The sequence below is a fragment of the Phoca vitulina genome, unplaced genomic scaffold, assembly GCF_004348235.1.
Source record: "Phoca vitulina isolate PV1807 unplaced genomic scaffold, GSC_HSeal_1.0 scaffold71, whole genome shotgun sequence".
Lineage (NCBI taxonomy): Eukaryota > Metazoa > Chordata > Mammalia > Carnivora > Phocidae > Phoca > Phoca vitulina.
This window is the reverse complement of record NW_022589774.1, coordinates 12664465-12684483: the sequence shown is the minus strand read 5'-3', so window position 1 is coordinate 12684483 and position 20019 is coordinate 12664465. Positions and strand designations below refer to the sequence as shown.

General features: G+C 36.1%; 1 protein-coding gene across 1 annotated transcript in view; it reads right to left on the bottom strand.

Annotated features, from left to right (window-relative positions):
- The window catches only part of HMCN1 (hemicentin 1), a 487946-nt gene that overhangs the window by 6995 nt on the left and 460932 nt on the right, over window positions 1-20019 (bottom strand). Inside the window, exons 98-105 of the mRNA XM_032393157.1 lie at window positions 16739-16801; window positions 15570-15689; window positions 13458-13592; window positions 10705-10818; window positions 10045-10170; window positions 8454-8582; window positions 6171-6521; window positions 2440-2559 (exon numbers count right to left, since the gene is read on the bottom strand). Of these exons, the coding sequence (XP_032249048.1) occupies window positions 2440-2559; window positions 6171-6521; window positions 8454-8582; window positions 10045-10170; window positions 10705-10818; window positions 13458-13592; window positions 15570-15689; window positions 16739-16801 (1158 nt within the window). The remainder of the gene's footprint in view (window positions 1-2439; window positions 2560-6170; window positions 6522-8453; window positions 8583-10044; window positions 10171-10704; window positions 10819-13457; window positions 13593-15569; window positions 15690-16738; window positions 16802-20019) is intronic.

Genomic DNA, 20019 nt, shown 5'->3' with positions numbered 1-20019 from the left:
AAAAAAAAAAAAAAAAAAAAAGAAAGAATAATTTAGATTCTTGATAACATTATGGATTACTTTTTAAAAACTTGGATAGATTAGAACACTCATTTCAAATGCAATGCCAATAAAGTGTTTCTAAATGTTCAGAATTAGATTAGTGGGGCTTAAAATTAGCAGAAAGATCTTTTGTTTCTCCTCTCCGCTTCTTGGGCAAATCATGATCAGTCATGTTTTTTGTTTTTCATTTTGTAGTCTGCTGACTTCCACTTTTGACTAGAGTTTCTGTCCTTGTTCAATGTCAAATTCACTTTAATTTCCTTTTTGTCACTGACATTTTAATCACTAATGTACAAAGCTTCGAAAATGCACATGTAAATGAAAATCAACTTTTTTTTCCTCTCATAAATGCCCAAAACACTTCCTAAAGCTATAAAAAGACTCCAAGTTATTCTTCAGATTAAAGACTGCTTTAAAAGATGTAATTGTTTTCTCTCAAGTCTTTTTTAAAAACCACAAAAATATGTAACCCATTTAAATCGCAAACATTTCAAGTGACACCTGTTTCTGATTTGTTCACATTATTTTCCACTCTCTGAAGCACAACTGAAAGCTGAAAAATGTTTTGAACCGAATAAGCAGCTAGGGCAATCAAGGAACAAACTGGCATAATTTAGGGAAAAAAAAAATCCTCTAATGAGGATATGACATAATATAGCATTTAAAAATCTGGCCAAGGGGTTTTGTAGTTTGGTTGGTTGTTCCAAATGCTTCCTTCCTTGGTGCCTGGTGCACTCACAGGAAGTGTAGTGTTAATGCTGGGTATTGCTACCTCTTCAGAGGATCCTTGGCGTGACGATCTGGGGAAAGTTATAAAGCATGGACAGTGTAAATGCTCTCACCTCACCCTGCTGCCACAGTACAATGACCCTGGTGTTCACAGCATGACAGGAGAGACAAAGGACCATTCTAGACATTGAGATCTGTGATCAAGTCCTACCCTTGTGCTTGATTGTTCTAGAACATTCATGCTCACATCATCACTCTGAGAATTAGTTTTATTATCTGGAGGATGGGTACAAATTATTGCCCTTGACATAGCTGTACTGTTGATTAAAATGAGTTAATAATTGCTTTGGGAAAACATGACTTTAATATCAATGCGTGATTCTCATACTTCAAGTCTCAGTAGAAAGTTCTGCATAGGGTAAGTTCTTAACAAGCATTTGTGACAGATGGCTGGGAGCGAAGGTTATTATGGTGTTCACTTTACTTCTCCAGTCCACATGGTCCAGTGTGGGCTCTCAGGGAGGGAATGGGTAAATGGGTGTGAGACAGGTGGAAGCTCATGGAACTCAGGTGACCCTATTGCCCTGCCAAGGTCTTGCTTCCTGGAGCACCCTTTCCATGACCAGCATCCTAGCAAGTCTTCTGTGAATCTTCCAGAGAGGGCAAATTTAGTCTAAATTCAATTGCTACTGATAAAGCACTCTTTTGGAGATTTTATTTGATATGCTTTAGAAAAGGATACAGGTTGTATGTGACAGAAATTAATAAAATTCAGAGGCTTGTTAATACTTATATAATACTTTTGATTCTGACCACAAAATTGAGGGGATTTCTTAGAAGATTTTTAAGATTTATATAAGTTTTTATTTCTTTTTGATCTAAGTATGCATTGCAACATAATATACCTTATCAAAGCAAAATGTCCTTTTCACATTTTTGTGTAAAGAGGGTAATATTGAGATTGATGGTTTTTTTCTTTCTACCATCACTACACATTGTCCCAAACTCTGTTATAGTACCTACAACCCTGTATATTATGCTTTTATTTACATGTCTGTTTCCATTGGACTAAGATATCAAAGGGAAGAGACTATATTATTCATTTGTTTAAACCTTTTGCATTCTGCAATGCTAGCTCATGACTGTTCCACATCATTTGCAGACTCAAAGAATAGATCATTTAATCAATTACCCATGGTTGGCCAAGACAAAAAATAAAATAATGCTTAATACTGGAGTAAATTTACTGAGCTTTCTTTCTATTTCGTCTTTCATCTTGGTTGAACTTTTGAAAAGACATTTGAAGAGGTCTATTCCCACTTAGTTTTAAAAATATATAACATATCAAAAACTAATGATGTAATGTATGGTGATTAACATAACATAATAAAAAAAAGAACATAGTAAAAAAATATATGTATATATAACATGAACTGGTTTAGAAAGACTACACCAAAAATGGTTCTCAACTATTTTCCTCTACCTAACTGCTAGCTCTCCAGTTCTCCTACTTACAAAAGCAATGATAAATATGACCAATGGGAATGAGAAGGAAGAGAAAGCAACTAGGAGAATAATTATTCAAAAAAAAAAGAAGACACTTAATTTCTCATACTCTCCTATATTTTAAGTCAAGTAGCAGCAATAAACATCCCAACATTTTCTCACCTTGACAAGCCTTTCCATTGAGCATGAGTTGATAGCCAGGCGGACAGATACAGTGATAGCTCCCAAAGGTATTTTTACACTCGTGCTGGCAAATGTCTCTATTTTCACATTCATCAATATCTGTGCAGAAAGAAAGCAGAGTGTATAACCATGCAAAGCAAAGCCAGAAACTACGACAGAACCAATTACACGCAAGTTGTTGATATACAATAGAAAAACTTCTTGGTGATTTTACACTCATGTGTTTAAACATGCTCAGAGCTGTTTTATATCAGAATCTGTTTTTAATGGAATCCAGTGTCAACTGTACTATTTCATAAAATATGAATATCTCTTCTGTGTAGAATTGTATACGAGCTGAGGGAATTGGCCAGTTTGGGAACTGGCCAATATCTGTATTAGTTAAGCAAGCTGGGATGGCAGATGAAACAGATTTGTACAAGATCCTAAACCACCCAAGTACTAAACTCTTGACAGAATAGTAGAATTTATCGAAAAGAGAAAGTTTCTATTGAGGTTAATTGGAACAAGGAATTTTATTTTATTTAAACTTTAGCCACCTCTCTTTCTCCCTGCATGTGCTCCCACCATCCATGCATTACTTTCCCATAAAGAGATATCAAGTGGAGGTGTTTTTAATTTTGTGATAAGAATATTCATCAAACTTCATACAATTGTAAAGTACGAATGGCAACAACGTATCTATAGTTGCTGTGACACCTTGGGCAGGCCACTTTATTTCTCAAGATCTCAGTCAATTCTTTTGTCAAAAGGACTCACTGATACGATCTCTCTATTGCACAGATTTGTTCGAAGGTTCATGTATCATAATATATGGGGAAGCATTTTATAATAAAGAGCTATCTATCTGCTACTTTTAAACAAAGCCAAGAAAGTAGCAATAACAAGGAGAGGAGAATGGGTGATAATTAAAAATTCATTGCTATTTGCTTTCAGGATAAGGGATGTGATTTGGGGTGCCTCAGATTTCTTATCCCAGTTGTGTTTTGCTCAGACTAATGTTAGAATTTGTTCAGAGTCCCACCAACCAGTGGAAGAATGAAAAGAGAACATGATGTGAAGTGGGAGCAGGAGTGTTGTAGGGTGGAAGTAAAGAGAAGACAAGGTGAAAATTGGTGGGTGACTCAGAGCAAAGGGATGTGTTCAACGTACATGTTTTGCATATGCTCACAATATAATTGCAAAGATTCAAAATCTGTTCATGATGAAACCTCATCAAATATTTGCTACTGTTTTTGCCCCACTGTGAACCAAAGCATTTATTCCACAACTTGTGTGTTATTTTTACTTTTTCCCTTTACAATCTGCTTCCACCCCAAATCATCACAGAAATGTCAATGATGTGGAACTCCAAGAAGTCAGTTGACTCTTCCCAGAGTATGAATTTCAAAGTGGCCCCGAGTGTGATTTCAGCATTCAGAGGCAATGCAATGTTCATTTCTCTTGTTAAGCTTTGGAATCATTTCCTTAAAAAGCTAAATTTTAGCCTGAGTCTAACAAGATTGCACAGTGTTAATTTGAATCTTTTGTGAGTTGTCTATCCCAGATGGTTAATTAAAGGCATTTGGTGTTTATTCCAAGTTGCTCGTTACATAATTCCAAAGCTGTCTGCAATCTTAGTGTAAATTTCTTTATTAGTATGAACACTATAAAATAGTCACCATATTTTAAGAAATATTTCTAAATGTCTATTAACTGCCCCCAAATAAAACTCAAACATACAGTAATTGATTAGATATGGAAGTTTACTTCAGATTTTCCAAGACTGGTCCTCTGAAATAGTAGCTGCCTCAGCCAATGGTTTGGGAAGATAATTCTTATAAACATAATATTAGTGTAATATAAACACAAAGACACAGAAAACATTTATGAGACTCTACTGTGAAACTGCAGAGTTTAGATAGTGATGAAGAAATAGAGAAGGGGGTTATTAATCAGGGATGCTTTCTTAAAATGACTGGGACATTCAGATGATTTAAAAGAAATTAGCTAGATGGTGTACGGTGTGGGGAATATGATTTAATTCATGTGTCACAGCATAAACAAGGGTTTGGGGCAGGAGGGTATAGGCAGAAGAGAAGAGCTTGTCTAAGATGAAGTCAGAGAGTGGGAGGATAACTGGAGATGAAACCCCTTAGTGGGAATGACTATTTGGAAGAAACTTTGAAAGACAACATGTCAAATTTTACTTCTATCAATTAAAAAATGGTGAAAAGTTTTAACTAACAAAGAGGTCAAAATCGTGGACATGAAAAATTACCAATGCTCAGAATGATTTGGAGCAGGTTGAGAGTGGTGTTTGACACCCTCACAAGGATTGTGGAGTCCACACGATTAGGAATTAAGTAGCATTTGACCATATGGACTAAAGGCAGAGAACTGGTAATGAATGCATTAATGTTTGAAGTTCAAAGAGTAAAAAGAACTAGCATTGTCAACAGTTTAAGACACTGATCACAGGGAGGTTTCATGTGCATCATATTAACCTTCAGGTCCATCAGGACATCTAGACAGAAAAGTTCTGGGAAAATATACACTTAAAGAGGAAAGTTTAAAGTTTAAGTATCCAGTGGGTCGGGGGTCCAGCTGATAGAGGTGATATGGGAGGCTGGGTCCACAGAAGAGTGATTAAGGAAGCATGTCTGAGAAGATAATGATGTAGGAACAGGGCTTGGGGTGAAGGGTAGAAAAAAAAATGATGAAAATTGAAGTCAGAAAAAGATATTTTTAAAATGTTTATAAGAAATGTGTAACAGAAAGTATATTTAGGCAAGAATAAGTGAAGTGTAGAATACTTAAGAAAAATGCAAGAAAATGAAGTTGGCATGGGGGTCTTTAAATTTAAACAAAATTTCTTTCTTCCCGCCTTCCTCTCTATCTTCCTTGCTTTCTTCTGTCATCTAACTAATAGTGGGGCTAATTTGTGTTTGCTAATTTCTCTTGGCACATAGCTCAATGGCATGCAAACTGCGGACACTCACAGATAACTGAATTAAATGAATGACAGATGGTAATGTTTGCAACCTAACTGAAAACAAAGCCTCAATTATTGAGTTGGAAATTACACTTTACTTTTGCAAACAAGTTAAATTGTAGATGAGTTTAGATAAAGATATTGAAAGCACATATTTTAGAGCAATGAAAGCAACTTAATTTTGTCCTGGCTCACATTATCTTTTCAGTGATTTACATATATACAAAATATCAAACTGAGAAATTCCACGGGGAGTGTGGTCAACAGTCAACACCATTTTGGTTGTCATACAGAACAAGCAGTTGACTGAGTTGTTGAAAGTTTCACTTTTAACCCACTGCTTTGGCATTGGCCAGGTACAGCCATAATCTGATGGTATTATATTATGTGGCAATACTCATAATCTCTTTAAAAAAAATGTATTCTGAATGCCACTGAAATTTATTTCTACATAGCATTAAATTTAATTACACTTTCAGGAGTGGTCAAAAGAGAGAAACTGTCGATATAAAACAAATAATTATCAGAATGTACACATGTAAATACATCATTGACTTGAATAAATTTTGTAGTAGTTTCAGGCGCCAGAGGAAATGTCTTGGAACTTTGAGTCATCCCAGAGTTGAGATCGGATGTAGTTCACTGCACCCAAATGACCACCGGTGCTGTGCATATGTTTAGACTCCGGCCCATAAGTGAGCGCACCGAAAGGAAATGTAATATGGCTGACATTTACCTACACATGTGTCTCGGCTCGCCTCAGAGCCTTCAGGGCAAGTTTTCCTAATAGTCCTTCTAGTCCTGGAGAGAGATGTTCTGCTGTTTCTATACTCTGAGTAGGAGCTGTAGAGATGTGAGTACTGTCTGTAATGCTGTTGAGGTTGATAGTTGTTTCTCACAGGGGAGAACCATGCAAGGTTATAGCTACTGTACTGAGTGCCATAATGAGGCAGCCTCTCCAATCCAGCGCAAGATTTCCCGTCCCCTAATAAATGTTGTCCTGGTGGACAGATACACTTGAAGCTGCCGGGGGTGTTGGAGCACTGATATGCACAAGGCTTAGGCACCTGTTCACATTCATTAATGTCTGCTCGTGTGCCATGATACATGAAAAAAGAGAAAAAAAAAAAAAACACATACACACACACACAAAACACAGGAATCAAGAATCAGTCTCTGGAACAAACTGAAGACATTATGTTACCCTCCAAAGCTACGGATACAGTAATTTCTCAATTGTTGTGAACTTTAGAGAAAGCTTTAATCATTCATTTATGAATACATAGAAACATTCTAAGACTTCTCCTAAAGATTGCTTCATGTGTACAGTAGAAACATAAAGGGTCATATGGAAAAATGTGGTCTTGAATCCAGAAAAACTAGAGTTCAAAGCTAATGCAGATCTTAATTCTGTTGGTGGAGGGAAGGACTCAATCACATTTCTAGTTTGCTTTTTATTATAACATTCTCACTGGTACCTTCAACCTTTCATACAATTACAAGCTTCAGATGTGATAATATTGGTACAACTACTAACATTTTTTCTTTTATTTCTTTTGAATCAATAAATATTATTTAATAATCAAGCCAAGCACATTTTTCACAAAAATTTAAAAAGAGGGAAATTAAGACAGAATTATTTCTTACTAAGATACAAACTCACAAAGTGCATAAAATTAAAAAAAAGTTATTTTTCTTCCTTCCTAGGTCAACATATAGTATACACTCCCAACTTTTCCTGTAAATTGGAAAAGCAAATGAAAACCAGAGAGAACAAAACAATTCTTTAATTCATTACCACAGTGGCATGAAAGACAGCAACAAGAATAAGCAGAATAAAAGCAGTAAATTTTGCTTTAAAAATTATTTTAGTAGGCAAAGGTTAAAATTAACATTTTAAATCTTTTTAAGGCAATGGCTCTGCCTTCTTCATTGATTTATTTCCCAGTCCAAGGCCTAACATTCAACTTCAGGTCAAATTAGTGAACAAATAAACATATTTCATTCTGCTAGGTCACTGCTATGACTAATCAAGATGTTAAGTTATATATAAATTACAGTATCTAAACAGAAGACTAAAATGATATGTTATGTACTTCTGCTATTAGAGAGTGTTTATTTTAAAAGTGTTTCTAGTAACTGTATTACTTTCAACATTTGCTCTGTGCAAAGTACCAGGCTAGGGATTGCATAAAGACAGAACTAAGTCTTTATGAAAGAATTTGCTATAAATCATTGTTAAGTAGACAACCAAGGCAACCAATTTTAAAAGCGTAGTATGCAAACCAGAAGCCAGTATTTAAAGCACACACTTTTTTTTTTTTTTGCTGTACTTAAATATTCCAGGAGGAATATAATTTCATAGGTCAGTTTTCAGTTTTTGATTATAAGTGCATTAATTAAAAAGAAGCATATGGTTACCTTCTTATAGATCTCTTCTATTGTCTGTTACCTGACTTATTTACATTCAGTTATAACTAAGATAGAAATAAACAGGCAATTGGGAGAATTGAGTGAGATTCTTAGCACAGGAAATGGCACAGTAAGCACTAAATATATGGTAAAGTAATAATTATCGACTTACTTAAAACTGTATATTCACATTTTAATCCCTCATGCCTAAACCTTCGTATTACACTCAATTATGCTTCACATTCAACTAGAATGTATCTGTGCAAATATTTATGCCATGTGCATAGAGAGATCATCAATGAGATAACCTTCATAATTAAGTTGCCATGGTAACTATATTGGAACCTCACTCTGTTATGTGTAGTGTATAGTAAGCACTCTGTAAATGGCGATTATTATCACTTTAAATGTCAGTGCAAACTGAACTCAGTGAAAAATCTTTAAGAAGTAATTCAAATTATGTTATAAATTACTTACACCAACTTAACACATTTTCTAATTGTCCCAAGAAAACATTTGAGATTAGAGAGTGGTCCTGATCAAGTTGGTAAGGCTAAGAAATTATATTAGGAGCTTTATTACTCAGTAAGAGTTCCTGGTAACTTACCCATACAGGGTCTTCCAACTCCTTGAGACCGGAAACCTCTGGGACACACACAGCGATAGCTGCCTCTCGTATTCTCACATATCTGGTTATATCTGCACTGATGGGTCCCATCTTTACATTCATCAATATCTACAGACACAGAGGCAATAAAAAGTAATAACACTTCCTCTTTCAAAGCCTAAAGTCATTATATTTAAAATGAAAACTCTTTAGAATTGTCAATGGCTGCATTTCTCACCACGTGGCTGAGACCTGGGTTCAAGTTCTAGCTCTGCCACTTATTAACTGGCTCCTTTTCCTTCTCTTGCTGCCTACTGTGGAAAGGGTTTGGTTCTCAGCTTTGTAGCCCTCTTCTCTCTACTCCCTCCACCTTTGGCTGTCTTATTTATACTAATGACTCTAGTAAGCTTGTTGATGTAGCCTTATAGCAATAGTACTACATTGTGTCTTAGCTACAACCCCACATTTCTGGCTGCTGGCTGGTCCTCTCCATGTCCATCTTTTACCAGTACTCAAACCCCACATGTCCTCAGTGTCTTTTTTTTTTTTTTAAGATTTTATTTATTTATTTGAGAAAGAGAGTGCAGAGCGAGAAAGAGAAAGAAAGAAAGAGAAAGAACGAGCAGGGAGAGGCAGAGGGAGAAAGAGAGAGGGAAGCAGACTCCTCGCCGAGCAGGGAGCCCAATGCAAGTCTTGATCCCGGGACCCTGGGATCATGACCTGAGCCAAAGGCAAACACTTAACCCACTGAGCCACCCAAGCACCCAAGAAGGATGAATTTTAACCTGTTTTCTCCAAGCCCAGCCCTCTTCCCCTTCTATGGGACTCTCCTTCCTTTTTCCACCATGTCCACCTATTACTACTATTCCATTCAAGGCGATATTTAAATGTGATCACTGCCATGACATCTATTAGATAGATCACTCTTTCAAGTACTCTCGTACAATTTTATTTGTACCTCTTTTATGGCATTTCATTCTCCCTTGTACTACAGTATTTTTTTTCTTTTGGTGAGGAAAGTGGAATTAGCCAGTCTATTCCAGTAGATTGTAGGGGCATGAGAGGAGGAATGCTATCTGTTTCGTTTTTATTTTATAGTTGTGTTAATTAAGGCAGACTGGCACAGAAAGAACAAACTTAGGGGGAGAATATAATTTATTTGTCTGGTCATTCATTTGACATTGAAAGAATATTCAGTTCTAAAATAAAATATTATGAACTTTTAATAAATCTGTATAAGCTTTTCTTAACCACCTGTGAAATTCTAAACATACAAACACTGAATTTCATAGACATAATGTGAAATAATATTAATTTGTGTAGACATTAAACTGTGTAAAGCAAACGTGTAATTGATGGGAGCTCAAAATGGTAATAAGCTTCCATGGTGAGCTTCCATTTCTTGGTATAGCCATGAGCCTGGGACCCCACAGTTCAAACATACTAGAAGTGGGAGTAAAAAACCTGTGATAAAAGAAAAATTTCCTTGTGAGATTAAATTTACTTTAATCATTAGTCTTACAAATGGATGCCTTACTTGGGGTGTCAATGGCAAGTGGATCTCAAGTCATTGAAATAGCCATACACTCACCAATGCAGGTTCCATTTTCGGCCTTGGTCATTCCATTGGGACAAAGATCAATGCACTTATAGCCCCCGCGGGTGTTCTTGCAGTGTTGATCTGGTCTGCATACATTCTGTCGACATTCATTCACGTCTTGATAAAAGAACAAAGGTAATGAAGATTGAGAAAATGATTTCTTCTACTTTTCCATAGAAATCATACCTTCGGATTTTAAGGACAAAGATGTTAATTATATAATTATCGTTTAAGGGTAAAGTGTTTAAATCCATCAAGGTAAGTAACAGACTATTTTAAAACAGAAGGATAAAAATTAAAAAAAAAATTAGTCCACATACTTGGTAGCCATACCAACCACTACCTCCTCTTAGAAAAATAAACAAATAAATTATATATATATATATAACTTTATATATGTAACCATATATATTATGCTTCTGTGAAAAAATTTAGTAAATCCAATAGGGAAATGCTAAAAAATGGTTATGTAATTAGAAAATGAAACCTGTAAAGGATAGCATTTGCTTTGGATTACATGCATGGATTACATACATGATGGAAAGAGGTATCCTATGTATGAATCCAGCCCAGGACACAGCATATGGATTAGACTGAATACCTAGAAATTACAAAGATGTCATTGCTTTGAATTTAAAGCCCTTTTCTTACCTATGCATTTTCTACCTTTGAGCTGATACCCAGGTTCACATCCACAATGAAAACTTCCTATGGCATTGAAACAGCGGTGGTGACAGGGGCTGGATTCTTGACATTCATTAATATCTGTTAAATAAAACAAAACTTTCATTATATGCTGTTAGGAAACTGAGTTAATTTATTTCAGATGTCTAACATTTTAATGATCTTTTATCATTATCATGTTTAAGATCTTTCCTAAAATGAATCCAATAAAATTGCTCTCATATGATCTGCCAGATAATTGATTGGATTAATTGCTGGAGACCATACCTCTCTTCAAAGGTAGACATTTCCCAGTGACTTGGAACTATTTGGATGCAAGACTCCTCTACTTTAACTACCCTACCAGATGGCTCCCATGTCTGTTTCTAGGAAGTTTCAGCCCTGGAATGTTGCTGACAGACTGAAGATGGAGGGGTGGGGGGAAAGCCAAGGTCTTCTGCAGTATCTTTTGCAATTGGCCTTTCTTCCCCATTTTTGCTGCTGTTAGCCTGATGCAGATCTTGACCACCTTGTGCCTGACGGCAGCAACTTTAGCATTTTTCCTCGTCTACAGTCATTGCCAAATTAATCTTCCCAACACCATGTGGGGCATGGTATAATAAAAAAAATGCAGGCATGAATTCCCCCAATTCATGTGCATTTGCCTGTTTTATGTACCTTTTCCAAAACTCTCCTTCTAGTCCCAGAGGAAGAGAGACCTTTTCTCTCATGTGAGAAAAGTCCCTCTATTTGAGTGTTTGAGCTCTATAGCCCATCTCTTCCTTCCTCACCAAGATGAGGACTGTGGTCCATTGATCATTCCCTCCTTTTGTGCATTTTTAAAGTCCTTCCTCCTTATGGTCATCTTTCCCATAACCCTATGGACATAATCAAATCTTTTCTACCCTAACACAGTCCCTCTCTCAGGACTGTATTCTACAATCTCAAGTTCCTTCTACTTCTCTACCGTTCTATTCCAAACCCTTCAAAGGAACAATAGCCATACTTAAGTTCTTTATGTCCCCATCTTACATTCCCAAACTCAAGGTTGCCTGTGTCTTATTTTGTACTTGTTTTCTATTTGAGCTCTTTTATTTATTTTTTTATTTTGAAAAAATTTTTAAAGTTTTTATTTAAATTCCAGTTACTTAACAAACTGCATAATATTAGTTTCAGGTGTATGAGCTCTTTTAATCTTTCAAAATCTGCATGTTAATATAAATGCATAAATGTGATCATGTGCTTCAAAAATATTTTCTTGGTGTAGTTTTTTCTTCTTTCTGTTTTCTTGGCTTTGTTTATCCCTTTTTACCTTCTTGTCCAATAAAGTCAATCTGCACTGACAATCTAGTATAAATAAGAACATATCTCTTCTGTGTACACATATATATCTCTATGTAACTATATAAATCCATTTCCTTTATCTTTGGTTACTGTTTGTTTTCTAGGCACATAATCTTTTCTATACAAGTTACGTATACTTTTCTACATTTTGGTGTTCTCACTCAACAATTCAACATGGAAACAGTTGAGCTGCATTTCATTCTTTATAATGGCTGCACAATGACTCATGGTGTGGATGTACCATAATTCATTCACTCTTTCTACTATTGATAGGCATTCCATTTTGTATCCACTATTTCTGCCTCCATGAAAAAACCCTGATAGCAGCTTTATTCAGAATTAAAGTTAAAACTTGGAAGCACCAGGATATCCTTCAGTAGCTGAATGGATTAATAAACTATAGTACATTAATACAATGGAATATTATTCAACACTGAAAAGAAAAGAGCTATCAACCCATGAAAAGACATGGAGGAAACTTAAATGCATATTATTAAGTAAAGAAAGACAATCTGAATAGGCTACATGCTATATGACATTCTGGAAAAAGTAAAACTATGGAAACGATAAAAAGCTCAATGGTTGCCAAAGGTTGGGGGAAGTGAGGGATGAATAAACAAAGCACAGAGGATTTTTAGGGTAGGGAAACTATTCTTTATGATACTATAATATAGGATACATGTTATTATTTGTCAAAATCCATAGAGTGTACAACACGAAGAGTGCATCCTAATATAAATGATGAACTTCGGGCGATAATGATGTGTCAGTGTGGGTTCATCCTTGGTAAGAATTTTGCCACTCTGGGGCAGGATGTTGATAGTAGGAGATGCTATGCAGGATTTGGGTCAGAGAGTACATGAGAAATTTCTTTACCTTCCACTCCATTTTGCTGTGAACCTAAAACTTCTCTAAAAAATAAAGTCTATTAAAAATCCTGCAATAGGGCACCTGGGTGGCTCAGGTCCTGATCTCTGGGTCTTGGGATGGAGCCCCATATTGGGTTCCCAGCTCAGCAGGGAGTCTGCTTCTCCCTCTCCCTCTGCCTCTCCCTAACACTCGTGCTTGCTCTCTTTCTTTCTCTCTCAAATGAATAAATAAAATCTTTTAAAAAAATCCTGCAATAAATATCTGGTAGTCTTATGCAATGAAGTTTTATGAAATAGAATCTATTAAGATCGTGCTATATAATCTCTTCTCTCAAATATAATAGGCAAATGTTATCATTCAAAACCACTGTGCTATAAATCCATTTAAAATAGCCATGGAATATTACATCTGAAAACCTTATCAAGGAGCTCAATCTATAAAATGGAGTTTACATTAAATGATTCAAAAGGCAGAGGGTTTTAATTCTTAGTATAATGAAGATAAAGCAAGGAACTCCATTTTTATACCTTGGCAACTCAGCCCATTGGAGGTTCTTCGAAAGCCAATTCCACAACGGACCACACAGCGATAGGATCCAATGGTATTGTCACAGTCCTGACCAGCATGGCAGGTGTGTCCACCTAAAGCACACTCATCAATATCTGCAACAAAATGAGTCATTCAACTAAGGCAGGTTGACAAAAACCAACCCAAGAACCTGCTATGAAATGGAGATAAGAAAAGCAATAAATGATACTTGAAAATATATGAGAGCAAGAATGCTGAACAATTTGGTTGAATCATTTCAGGTGGGTTAAGTTGATGACAAGCTCATAGGAGCATAGTGTGGTATCTTTGCAGACTAACCCATCCATTAAACCACTGACAAATTACGTGGCTTTATTTTTATTTTTTTATAACTTAAATAAAACACTTTATTTTAAAAATTCCAAGTATGCTTCAAATGAAAACTGCCCATTAAGCACCCACAAAGTTCCAAGCATTGTACAAAACATTAAAACATTTGTTCATACCCTTTTAGAGCAAAATTGTCTATTCTGTTGCACTCATTTTTGCATGGCGTTGACATTTTAGTCTGACTGTCAGAAAATGACCAGTTCTTCAAGACTTGCTCAAGAAACAAGTTTCTGATCCATAGAAGTAGATCATGCAGGAAGTTTCTCTGTCAACTGTTACACTTAATGTCCTCTCCCTCTGAAACCACCACCACCCCTTCCTCCTCTGAAGCCTCCACCTCCACCTCCTCTTCCACCTCTGAAACCACCACCTCTACCACCTCGGCCACCTCCGCCTCTTCCTCCTCCTCGACCTTCCCTGCCACTACCTCTTGGAGGTCTCCTCTCATCTGGAGGTCGAGGTAAAAACCTCTGCAGTGGTAGCAGTTTATATGGGTCTATATAAAACTTCTGCAGTTTTTTAAAGGAAGATGCCTTCATATTTTTGGACAATTTAACAGAAAAATAAAAATCTCTTTGTTCAAATATTTCATCCACTTTACCAATTTGTTCTTTGTTCTCTAAATAAACTGAAGCACTGAAATAAGGCACCTTATTTTCATCTGTAGTACATTTACAAACTATGTCATCTTCACAGGGATGCAAGAACTCTCCCAATACGGCGCCATGTGCACGTCCGGCCCGGCTGCCAAATTACGTGGCTTTAAAAAAGCTACTTCTCCTATCTGACATCTCAGTTTTCTCATCTGGATAATATCTGTCTCTCGGCATTGCTTTGTGAGGATAATATCTGTCTCTCAGCATTGCTTTGAAAATTAAAGGAAATAATGTATACAAGGTGCTCAATCCATACTGGAAATTCCATGAACGCTATTCCTCTCCCCTCCTAAACCCTTACTCTCTGTCTCTCTTTTGCATTTAGAAGGATGTCTCCTCAGACGTAGAGGAGAAATCCTTTCCTCTTCATCATTTTAAAGTTTCCTTATAAACCAGATTCTCACACAATTCTAATTTTGAAGTATATGTAGAGTCTGATAAAAAATGATTTTTGGGGTGAGGGAATGGGCAAAATGGCTGGAAGGGAGTGGGAGGTACAGACTTTCAGTTATGGAATGAATAAGTCATGGGAATAAGAGGTACAGCATGAGGAACACAATCAATGACATTGTGGTGAATTGGGACAGATGGCAGCTGTACTCGTGGTGAACACAGCACGGTGTATAAACTTGTCAAATCCCTAAGTTGTACACCTGAAAATAACGTAACATTATGTGTCAATTATATTGAAAAACAAAGCATTTTTTTAATGTTCCCAGAGTGCTACCGGGGTTGTGCACTTTACTTAAATTCTTTATAACTTCTTTCTTAGTTTTGTCACTGTAAAATGAACACGATACTAGTCTTGCCTGTCCCTCCTCATGGTGTTGTGCGGAGGAAGTGAGTGGCTACAGGTTTCCCTGCCTGCGCAGTGCCCCACGTGAAGCCAGCGTGGGAGCAGTGTTCCCTGTTCCTTTCTCAACCTGTCTGGAGATCTCTGTTTATTGCGAACATGGCGGCAGAAAGAGTAGGAAAGAAGAGCATTGCTCTACCACCCTTTTCCCAGGCCAGAGCTTTCTGTGACCATTGCTTGACTGGGTCTAGTAGACTTAGCTTTGTGACTACCTTGACAAGTCCTTCCATCTGCAGCTATGGTGAGGCCTTTTGAGCAGGAGCAATAATAGGTTCCCACGGTATTGTGGCAGATCTGGGAGCAGGGACTCCCAGCTGCACATTCATCTTCATCTGAAACAAGAAACAAAAAGGCCCCGTTCACAGGTAAACCGCCTGCTTTCTAGGAGTTATTAAAGTCCATGAAAAGAGTTGTTCATAAAACAGTTGCTTACAGAGGACAATGCACTGAATCAAATGTAACAGAAAATTCTCTAAGAGCCACAAAATAGAAACGCTAAATAAAAATTAACTTTGGGTCCCCAAATTATCTTCGATAGTGACTGGATGTTTAGATTAATTCTAAAACAACAAGAAGACAGCTAAGATACAATGATCATTTCCTGTGACCTAAATGTTTTTTTACCTACCTTAACTCATTCCTCATAACATTCCTAGGAGACAGATATTTTTATTACTCTCCTCATTTTGCATGATACAATTGAGGAACAAGGAGGTTAAGTAAATTGCCCAAGGTCACACAGGTTATTATTGGCAGAGCTGAAATTTGAACCTGGACAGTATAGTTTCTAAAGACCACTTTTCTACCACTATATACTACATTATATTGCCTACCAATGAAAGAAAGGCACGGTGTATGCAAACTTGAGCTACTCTAGCCATTTACACAGCTGTTTACTTATCTGTGACTCTCTTGTACTGGTACTTGGATTGGATGAGGCTGGCTTAGTCAGTAGTTCTGCATAGTCCTGCCCTATCCTCTAAGCAATTCTAGGATTAGGTGACTTAGAGTTTGATTATTATTATGTTTCACATCCAAGGCAATCAAATGACCAGACAGCGTCCAGTGTTTTGTCCCTAGGCTCACTCCATCTCTGTACTTGATCATGATCCCTGACACACTGGATTGTGGTCAAACTGAAAGAGTACATGCTTTGCAGCTACCTTAAATTCAAATCTAGCTCTGACACTTGATAGCTGAGTGATCTTAGGCACCCCCCTTAACTTCTTCACATCTCAACTTCCCTCGCCTGTAAAATGGGACACTTATAAGACTGTTGTGATAATTAAATGTCTAGCAAAATGGCAATAGATGTCCATTAAATGGATTCTATTACTAACATTTTTTTATAGAAATAAAAATGTATTATTCCCGTTCTTACCAGCACAAAAGGGTCCAACTGAGTCTAAGGCAAATCCCGAGGGGCATTGATTACTGCGATCTCCTACCACAGAGAGAAAAGCCAAATTAACCGGCTTGTTAGAATGTTAGCACCTTGTTTGTTTCCAGGACACTCTTCCCTGGGAACATATGCCAAAGATGGAATACTTCACACAACAAATGCAATAGGTGAAAACAAGCAGGAATGGAAAACTTTTCCTGTTCCCCAACCAAGAACTAAATGAATCATAGTCCAGAGATTGTTGGCAAGCAGCCATTGGAAACAGATTTTCTGTTTGTTTACACTAATAAAAAAATGAAATAAAACCATTCCGTGATAATGAACAGGATCCAAGATCAATGTGTATGCCAGGCATAACCACCGGCAAAGTCCTATTCCTCTGTCTGTTTTAGAATTAGGAGCACTATTTTCAAGTCACTTAAAATAATTTATACCAGTGAAAACCAGAAGCTCTAATGAAGAAACCCTCTCCTTTTGTGGATCTTCTCCATTTGCAATGTGAAGCATCTGGGTCGAAGTCCCATATGTGTGACCAAGTGTTTTCCTTTCCCGTGTAGTCCAAGAAAGGGGAAATAGGTATATTGTGATAGAATAGGTTTAAGGTAGATGTCAGAAACAAACATATTAACAAGAATAAATAAGCTAGATAGGAATCTCTTTCCTTAGAAAGTAATTCTGCCTTGACTGGTTTAAGCAATTTAGCTAATATTTTTCAAACATTACTGACCTGTAGAAACTTAAATAAAACACCTTTTGAGTTACTGAAGTAATATGTGTGTGCATATGAGCACACACACACAAACTAAAAGATAATCATTAAAATAATAAATTTCTTTTGAAGGAAGTTTTATTTAGATCACATCATATATTCAGTTCATTTTCAAGCTCTTAGAAATTATCTTTGATTTCTTTCAATTCTAAATGCATAAAACCGTGCTTGTTTTTATTATTGTTTTAGGTGCTTTTCATAGAAGGAGTCCAGGCATTAATTTTTCAAATTCATTTTACTTTGGAGAGTTTCTGATAACAATATTCTTTGAGCTTTGCTGAGGACGTGAAAGGGTTCAAAACTGTTTTATATATCTATGTATCTGGAGAGTGTAAGAAACACTACTCCAGTGAAAATTTCTTTGACTAAAAAGGAGAGTCCAATTTGCTATTTCTAGGTAACCAAACTGCTTAAAACCTTGAGGAGAAAGCAGAGGTTCCTGATCCATTTCTACCGTGAGTATAAAAACGACCCTGACAGCATCTATTTTCCTGTATCTGGAGGAAAATGGGAAGAAGATGGATGAGACAGAAATGTCCAGCGCGTCTCGCTATCTGGTTATTAAATGGTTGCTGTGTGTCACACAGTGCTGTGAGCTTCCTGTATTTTATTTCATTCAAACCTTACAACTCAGATGAGGAATTTGAGACAGAGATTATGTAAATTGTCTGAAGTCAAAGAGCTAATATAAACAAGAGCAAGGATTTAGATGTAAGTCTGTTTCAACCACTGAACTCAAGAATACAACCAGGTGGTCATTATAATTCATGCTTCATTTTTATTTATTCACTGATTCATAAATTCCTTACTACAACCAGTATATTGTGTGGGGCACTGTGTTGGAGGTTATAATTGTGGAAAAGATGTGTCATATAAGTTATTATCTGATAGTAGCTTTAGATTTTAGGTTCTCAATGGGGGGGATATCTTCTATTAGGTAACATTTAGGATGTTTTGTGGAGATTCTTTGGTTGTTTTGATGATAGAGAGGCCTATTAAAATTTAGTGAGTGGGCAGACCCTGGGGCAAGTTTTATAATACTGCAATGTTTGGGATAATGATGCAAGATGAAGATTTGTCCCTTGCCTTGAAAGATTTTCATGGAAGTGAGAAAGTTGTATGTAATTATTGAAGACTAGAACATATCTTCCACATATTAAACATTTTTTGTGTGATTAAAATATACAATGAATTTTCCAGGAATGCAACTGTCCTATAAATTGAAGGTTGACTGTACATTGTTTTGTTCTACACATTACCAAGAATTATTAAATGTTAAAAAAAAATCACATCAGAGATCTATATATAGGTTCAGCCATTATGAATACTTCTCTCATATCTTCTAGTATAGTAATGTCTAAAGATTTTCATATTGAAATACAATGCTGAGTGGTTATCTTATTTTCAAATCTCTAACAATGATAATTGGAAAATGGTACCTCATTGTTTTAGTTTGTATTTCTTTGCTTATTGGTGAGGTTAGACAGTTTTTCACATTCATTTTGTCATTATTATTTCTTCCTTTGTGAATTTCCTGTTCACAGCCTTTATGTATTTTTTATTAGGGTGTTGTCTTTTTCTTATTGATTTTTTTTACAGTGCTTTTTATTTTATTTTAATTTTTTTTTTTAAAGCAGGATCTACACCCATGTGGGGCTTGATTATGACCCCAAGATCAAGAGTCACACGCTCTACTGACTGAGCTAGCCAGGTGCCTTTTCTTATTGATTTTTAAGAGCCTTGTACATATTAAGGTTCATCATAGTTGTCTATAATATGTAAAGCAGATATTCTTTCTTGGTGTATATTTTAGCTTCTCAATTTTGTCATTGTCTCCCATCAAGAAGTTTTAAAAAACTTATTTGTAGTTAAATTTATCTTTCCTTCATTGTTTCTGATGCCTTCTGATTAATTTGTAAAATATAAATATATTTTGTAATTATATTTTAAAAGTAAATCCATTTTATTTTAAATATATAAAATTAAAAAAAATTATATTGGTTTATGTTTGTGAGTTGACTTGACCAGCAGTTTCCAAATGCCAGTGTGCAGATCAGATACATTAGAATCATTTAGGGGCTGTGTTAAAAATACAGACTTTCAGGCCCTACCTTAGACTAGCTAAGCCAAAAACTCTGTGCCTAGAAATATGAACTTTCATCAAGCTTTTTAGGTGATTCTAACTGCATTGTAATCATAGCTCTAGTCTAGACCCAACATAGAGGAGAAAACAAGGTGGTTAAGCAACCAAGAATGCAAGCTTGCCCCCTGGTGGTTACTTAAAAAGAAATTTTAAGTACCCAATTCTTGTAATTCACAGGAACCTCAACTAACAAATGTGCACAGATATCAGATGTAATTCATAAAATCATAGTATCTAAGAATAGTAAGGGGTTATAAATGTCCTATAGTGTGTTTTCTTCTATTGTGGGATCCAGATTCCCCAACTACACCGTTACAGATCTTCAAGCAGTTCAGGCTTAGAGAATTT